Raw genomic sequence first — 7409 nt, forward strand, 5'->3', positions numbered from 1 at the left:
TAGTATATAGATGGTAGCCTCGTGTCCTCGAGTGTGCCCGCTGAAACATACCTTTAGTAAACCTTACATTTTTCGTTTTCTTCTTTGCTTTCTAGCAGTATAAGAATATTTTTTATTTTTCGAACGATGCGATCATGTTTAAGCTTTTAATGAGTACATTTCAGATAAATTGCAAAGTGAAAGTGGCTCGCTCGTTCTGCCCGTAATTATAGTAAAATGAAAAGTCTTCATAAGTTATTATCATAGTCCTTCGCCGTGATTTCTTTTACTGTGTTTAATTCCTCAGAAATCTAATCTAAAATGCTCTATAAAAGCGACTTTTATACTCTGTTTTTACAAAAAGTCCCTACCGTGGGAGGGGGTATCCCCCTCCCACACCCTCCCCCGCTCGGTCGCTTCGCTCCCTCGCCGAGGATCTCACACCATCACATTATTATGTACTCCCGTATATGTAATAATCATAGCCCTTTGCACTGATTATTTTTTACTATGTTTAATTCCTTAGAAATTTGCTTTTAAATGGTCTATAAACGCGACTTTTGTACCCTGTTTTACAAAAGCTCCCTACAGTGGGGGGGGGGATCCCCCTTTCCACCCCCCCCCCCCCCGCTTGCTTCGCTCCCGCGACGAGGATCTCACATCGTCACATAATGTGCCCCCGTTGAGATTTTGCCCCCCCAAAACCAGAAGTGTTCCGGCGCGCTTGGAAGCAGACACATAGACGTCATACATTGGTGTCTATGGTAAGTTCTTCGCTTTGTGACTCGCAGCCCTTTTCAACACTGATGCCTTGCGGTGTCTGCCTACCACCGGTGTTATAGTCGAGGATCCGTGCCAGCAGTGGGGATGGCATTGGAATATCGCGCCAGCGCCGTCGCAGCACACAGGCCATGACCACCCTGAAGTGAGGATGCTTCCAGGCGTAGATGAACGGAGTTAGGCAGCTGTTGATTATGAAGGGGAGACTGGCGTATGCTAACAGGCTGCTGACACGGTGCCGACTGGGTCCTTTAAAGAATAACGTCGATAGCAGAACACCCATAAAGGGAGTTACGCACAGGACGAAGCAGCATATCACGCACAGGAGATTCTTGGTGATTACCAACTCGGTGTGCCTGCGACATCTTTTCTCGGTAGGCATTGAGCGTGACCTTGATTTGAGGGCGCTCCTTTTCACGTACCGAAAGATTAGCCAGTAACTGAAGAACGTCACGCCGAAGGCAATTGACGACGAGCCAACCACAAGGTAGACAAAAGTATTTGCATTCTTGTGAGTGAAGTCACAGATGCAGAGTCGTGTATGGGAGTTGTATCCAATACGACCATGTCCAATAAGCAAAGGAAGTACTAAAACTACAGTGGGATACAACCATGACATTGTCACCATGACGACCAGATTTCTCGACGAGAAGACGCGGTTGTATGTGTGCCGTGGTTTGATGATGAGCACACAGCGATTTAAAGCAATCAGCATAATGGTAGCGACGCTACTCCCAGTAGATATGATATCCAATGCAGCTGTCAGTTGGCACAGCACTTCGGGTAGTGTGCGGCTGTTTCTGGCCAACATCGAGACGACCTGAAACGGCTGAACTGCGCAAACCAACAGATCACTGACGCTAAGATTTACGATGAGGTGGGAGGTTTTCGTCTGGAGATTCCTCGACAGAGCGCTCGCCAGCAACAGCACGACATTCCCCGTAACCCCAACAAAGACCACAGCACTGAATCCTACGGCCAGAAAAATATCTCCAGAGGTGAGACTGGAAGTGTTTTTAGCCAAAGTCTCATTACTGTCTTGGTAGCCAGCTGTATCTGCCATCTTGTTTCGTTGGGTTAAGCAGCCCTTGAAATTTCAACCACGCTGGAGCAGTTTTCAATGCACTTTGTTCATGACATATGCCTATAAAGGACAAAATGTGCAGTGCGATTTATGTGCGAGTTGTGAGAGTTCCCTTTTAAGAAGTGCTATTCTTTTCCTAGTTTCCATTTAGATATTCTTGACATGAAATATCGTTCCCAGTATCAATGGAGCAGGCGCTAACCCGTTAAACAATGATATTGTTTCATACGTATGCTTTCTTGAGTTCAAGAGATCTCAGTTTTTGTAGAAGTAGCTTTGATTAACCATGTATACAAGACGATTATTCTCTTTCCTCATTATTGATTGTTACCCTTTCCTTTTCACTCATTCATCTTTTTCCCAACTTTATCACATGCATTGGTCATGTTGTGTTACATTTATGTTAAACAAATTGACATTCAATCATATCTCGACTATTATCCGCTGCATTTTGTGTTTGTGTACGTTGTGTACATTCTTGCGTATGTGTGTGCGTGTGTGTGTGCGTGCGTGTGATATGTGTCCACTTTGGTTTATTCTTATATCAATTCAAATATTCACGATATGTGTACGACATTATACGACTGTTATTTCACACAGGTATATTTAAACGATTTCACATTCTCACAAAGAAATGATTCTACACTGTGTTTAACCAATCAAGTTCTCTCCACATGTTTCTGTAAATTTTATTCAATTACCACATTTCAAGAGGTAAAAATGATCAAATATTCAAATCTTATAACTTTTAACTTTAGAACAGAAAGCATTTGCTGAACTTCATTACTTTGTTTCTATATTTTTCCTTTCTAAAGATTAAGGACATTTAATATTTTACTATCTTTCCATTACGACGCTTACGTGGCATATCATTATATCCATTTTCTAGACTACATGATAAATGCATTCTTTTCACAAAGGTTTGTTATGCATGAGGTTACTCCCACTGCCTGAGGCACACAATATCTACAGGACTGAGTTGCCGTAAGTAATCGCAACTTATGTACCGATTCTGAATTCTACTCGTTGCATGCCCGTATCACATGCAATAATTGGTTTTGCAAGTTCATACCTAGCAGCTGACGATGCAGTCATATCAACCATCTTGGGACAGTTTACAACTCGGTTCTCATCAGAAGTTGGTGATTGCCTTATCCAGCAAATTCAGTCGTAATTCATTTGTCACAATTGAATCAATTGAAAGACTATCGATCCTCTTCACACATTTCTTGTTTCCTTGTTTCGAGCGATTCAAGTGTTTGTCCACTGTGTTTTAAATGCCACAGCAAAAAGAAAGTATCCAGTTTAGGACTACGGTATAAAACTCGTCATCCAAGTTTCCCCCGTGACCAACACATTGTATGGTGATTCATATTGTAGCTTCATTTCAGGGAACTTCAATTTTTCTGTAAGGAGCTGACTTAATCCACTGGATTAAAGCATGCATTTTTCCACTTTCTTCACAGCAAACGGCCATGACATTCTTTCAAACATGTGATATTAATATAATATAGACTGGCCTTGATTGTGGGCCCTATTGCCCTCGTCTTCGACTCGGGCAATACAATTCTATATAGTTCAGGCAATAAATGTCTTATCAACCAAAAGTCGATAGTCCATATCATTATTATTACCCATTTCAGGCATCTTGAGCAGTAAAATAAATCATTACAATGTAAACTTTGTACAACTTCCCAATTTAAGACAACAATTTTCCACACTGCGCGCTACATCCATATACACAGGCTAGCTCACGGTATGCGGCGCGCGTATAACAGCGAACTCACACAGGCGCAGGGATTGTCCTCTACTTTTACATGTTAACCTATGGGAATTTGCCCTTTGTCGCGAACTCGGGTATGCGTCGCGCGTAGAAACAGCCAGCTCATACAGCAACAGCGATCGTCCTTTAGTTTTACGTGTTAACCTGAGGGAATTTGCCCTTCGTTGCAATACCACTCCGCGAGAAAACTGTTATCAACCGCAAATTTTCCTCACCGGGAGCTCAAGTGCCCGGATGCTATATTCCCCTCGTTTTTAACACGCAAATCCCATAGGCGTTTGTCAAAGCGGGGAATATGGAAAAATTTGCTCCTCTTCTCCCTGCTGGAGCGTAATCCCGCGCGTAGTATAGTACGAGGGAGATACAATTTTGTAGAACCACAGCTCAGATGCCTGATACGGGTAATCATGCTTCGCGATTGACGGATCCAGATGGGGGCGCACCGGGCCCGCGCCCCCGCTTTATTTTTTGTTAAAAGAAAAGAAATAAAATGAAAAAAAAAAAACATGGGGGAGTGCGCCTCATATAATTTTGTAGAGGCGCCTCCACTTTCCGGAATTCTTGGATCCGCCCCTGATGCTTTATTTCTGAGATTCAAAGAGCCACACCATAGGTGGCTCTTTGAGCACAGCGCGCGCACTCGGGGAATCTATTTGATATGTAGCTGTATGCCAATCTTCATGCTAAACGGTTGAGCACAGATATATTTTATATACATGTATCTTTTATTTCTACGTGTATATATGAGAAGCGATAGGCCCCCTCTCACATGAGGGAGATTTCGCATTTTCGGACCTGAAATTCAGAGATAATTATGATGCACACTCCCTGTCGGCGGATATTATTCGATTTTTGCCTCTATCAAATAGTACGCAAAAAAAGAAGACTAGTATTCAGGGCAACGTGCAGGAAGGATGTGGGAAGGGGGATATAATACCCTAGCTCCTTCCACACGAAGGAGTTTTTGCATTTTTTTGATTGTCATAGTGCACACTTTTGGTGTGCACTATCGTCAAAGGTTAAACAATTCATAGCATCTGTATCCCCCATCAAACACGAGGGAGCCTTTGCATTCTTAGAATTGTAATGAAGACATATCGCACACATTTTTAATGTAGTATTTGGAAAATGTTCAATTTTTGGAAGGGTTTATTGGAAGGGTGTTTCACCTTTCATATGAGGGAACTTTTTGCATTTTATAAATTTAAGATATGGTGGACACTTCTGATGAAATATTCGGAAATTTGTCAATCTCAAAAGTGTACAAAATCTATGGGTGTATGAAAAGGGACCGAGCGGGGAATGTTTACATTTTCTTGATTGCAATTCAACGATCTGGTGCATTCTTCTGGATGAATATTTGGACAATTTTCTACAAAAAAAAAGTACAATATTTTTCAACAGCTAGGAAATTATTGATGTGGGGGCAATTAATGTTGCCCCAACATTGCCATTGGTGTGTGTGTATGTGTGTGTGTGTGTGTGTGTGGGGGGGGGGGCAACTGCCCCTTTGCCCGCAGGATCGACGCCCTTGATCATCTCTGTGTATGTCCATCTGCATATCTATCTAACATAGATGTTTCCTGACTGAGTCATCCCGTGGGAAGGGAGGGGAGGCGTGTGTCAGTGCGTACGGAGTGTGGACATGGGGAGGGGGCTAAATTCTGGCGGCTTTTCTTTTTTTTTCGAACGTTGTAAGTAAATTGTAGATGGCCCCGAGGGCGCGCGTCATAGCACATGTATGATATTTTGTGGCATCAACATCTGAACTATACTTTAAGTCGAAATTACTATTTGCGAGAGAGCGAAGAGAGCGAGCGCTTGAGAAAATGATGTATACAAATCCTAAAAGATAGAATATTGTTAAGTTCTGTTTAGATCTCACTAGGCGAGCGTGCGAACGTCATGCATTATGCCGAAATTAATACACCTGTACAATAAAATGTCTTCTTCCATTTTTTCCAATTTCGGGGGGGGGGGGTTGTTTGTACAGATCCAATGTTAAGAAGTATGGTACCATGTAAATTAATTCTTTTTCACCAGACTAACAATTCCTCAACACTTCATTTTGTTGAGCATAGGCCCTACGTCACACATCTACCTCAGAGACTGTATTTGTGATAGAGTAGCACACTCGAAACATTCAAAACCTTGAAGCATTGATGTTAGCTTCGACAACATTGTACATCGCCTCTGGAACGACGCCGACGAAAGTTACAGTTTTGCCAACATAGTCTGGACATCAATGTCATAGATTTGCTTATTCCAATCTAAATATCTGTGATCACGATGACTTATACTTTCAACCCATATTGCAGTATCTTGCCTGGTGATATTAGTTCGTGAGTTTACGATGGTAAAACGGTACAAAAGTAATGACGGGTCGAAATAATGATGCAAAGAAGACACACTCACGTCACATATTGTTGGTCTCAATGTTCACATTTATGCTTGATGTCTCGCAGCCCTTTTCAACACTGATAACTTTTGGTGTCTCCCTGCCACCAGTGTTATAGGTGAGGATCCGTGCCAGCAGTCGGGAAGGCTCCGGGATATCGCGCCAGCGCCGTCGGAGCACACAGGCTATGACCACCCTGAAATGCGGGTGCTTCCAGCCGTAGATGAACGGATTAAGGCAACTGTCCGTTACGAGTGGGAGAGAAACGTAGGGCATCACGCTGAGAATGCGGTGCAGAGTGGGTCCTTGCAGGAATGGGATAGCCAGAAATACACCCATGAAGGGAGTTACGCACAGGACGAAGCAGCATATCACGCACATGAGATTCTTGGTGATTACCAACTCGGTGTGCCTGCGACAGCTTTTCTTGGTAGGCATTGAGCGTGACCTGGACTTGAGGGCGCTCCTTTTCACGTGCCTAAAGATTAGCCAGTAACTGAAGAACGTCACGCCGAAGGCAATTGATGCCGAGCCAAGCACAAGGTGGACAAAAGTATTTGTATTCTTGTGAGTGAAGTCACAGACGCAGAGTCGTGTGAGGGCGTGGTATCCCAGATGACCATGACCTGTAAGATGAAGAACCACGAAAACTACGATGGGATATAGCCAAGACATTGCCAACATGACAACCAGATTTCTCGAAGAGAAGACGCGATTGTATATGTGCTTAGGTTTGATGATGAGAACACAACGATTTACAGCAATAAGCATCATGGTGATGACACTACTCCCAATAGATAGGATATCAAGTGCGGCTATCAGTTGGCACAGTACCTCGGGTAGTGGTCTGTCCAATATCGGGACGATCTGAAAAGGCTGAGCGGAGCAAACCAACAGGTCACTGACGCCAAGATTTACGATGAGGCAGGAGGTTCTCGTTTGGAGTTTCCTCGACAGTGCGCTCGCCAGCAACAGCACGACATTCCCCGTCACCCCAACAACGGACACAGCGCTATATCCTACGGCTAAACATATATCTCCAGGAGCGAGACTGGAATAAGATTTACCCAAAGTCTCATTACTGTCTTGGTAGCCAGCTAAATCGGCCATCGTATCTCGCGGGATGTGCCACACTAACTAATGACAACCACGCAGAAGCAATTTTCCAGACGCTATGTTCACATGTCAGAAGGACAAAATGTGCTATGAAATTGTTTTCAGACCTCTGCGAATGTTCATTTGTTCTTCTTGTTGTTGTTTTTGTTGTTTTTCACGTTTCCATTCAAGCTCTCAATGACATAAAGTACTCTTTCTCGGTGATGATAACATTTCACATATACTCGAGTTCAGAAATCAGATTACTAAAGAAGGCATATCAATGATAC

At 43.2% G+C, this 7409-nt stretch overlaps 2 protein-coding genes across 2 annotated transcripts; both read right to left on the bottom strand.

Moving 5' to 3' along the window:
* Nucleotides 1–724: 724 nt before the first annotated feature.
* LOC140244895 (rhodopsin, GQ-coupled-like) lies at nucleotides 725–1822 on the bottom strand. Its single transcript, XM_072324504.1, has one exon. It carries the CDS (start codon nucleotides 1820–1822, stop codon nucleotides 725–727), a length of 1098 nt encoding a protein of 365 aa, XP_072180605.1.
* Nucleotides 1823–6042: 4220 nt separating this feature from the next.
* On the bottom strand, nucleotides 6043–7134 carry LOC140244896 (neuropeptides B/W receptor type 1-like). The gene has a single exon (XM_072324505.1). The coding sequence runs from the start codon at nucleotides 7132–7134 to the stop codon at nucleotides 6043–6045; it is 1092 nt and encodes a 363-aa protein (XP_072180606.1).
* Between the last annotated feature and the right edge of the window lie 275 nt (nucleotides 7135–7409).

The sequence above is a fragment of the Diadema setosum genome, chromosome 21, assembly GCF_964275005.1.
Source record: "Diadema setosum chromosome 21, eeDiaSeto1, whole genome shotgun sequence".
Lineage (NCBI taxonomy): Eukaryota > Metazoa > Echinodermata > Echinoidea > Diadematoida > Diadematidae > Diadema > Diadema setosum.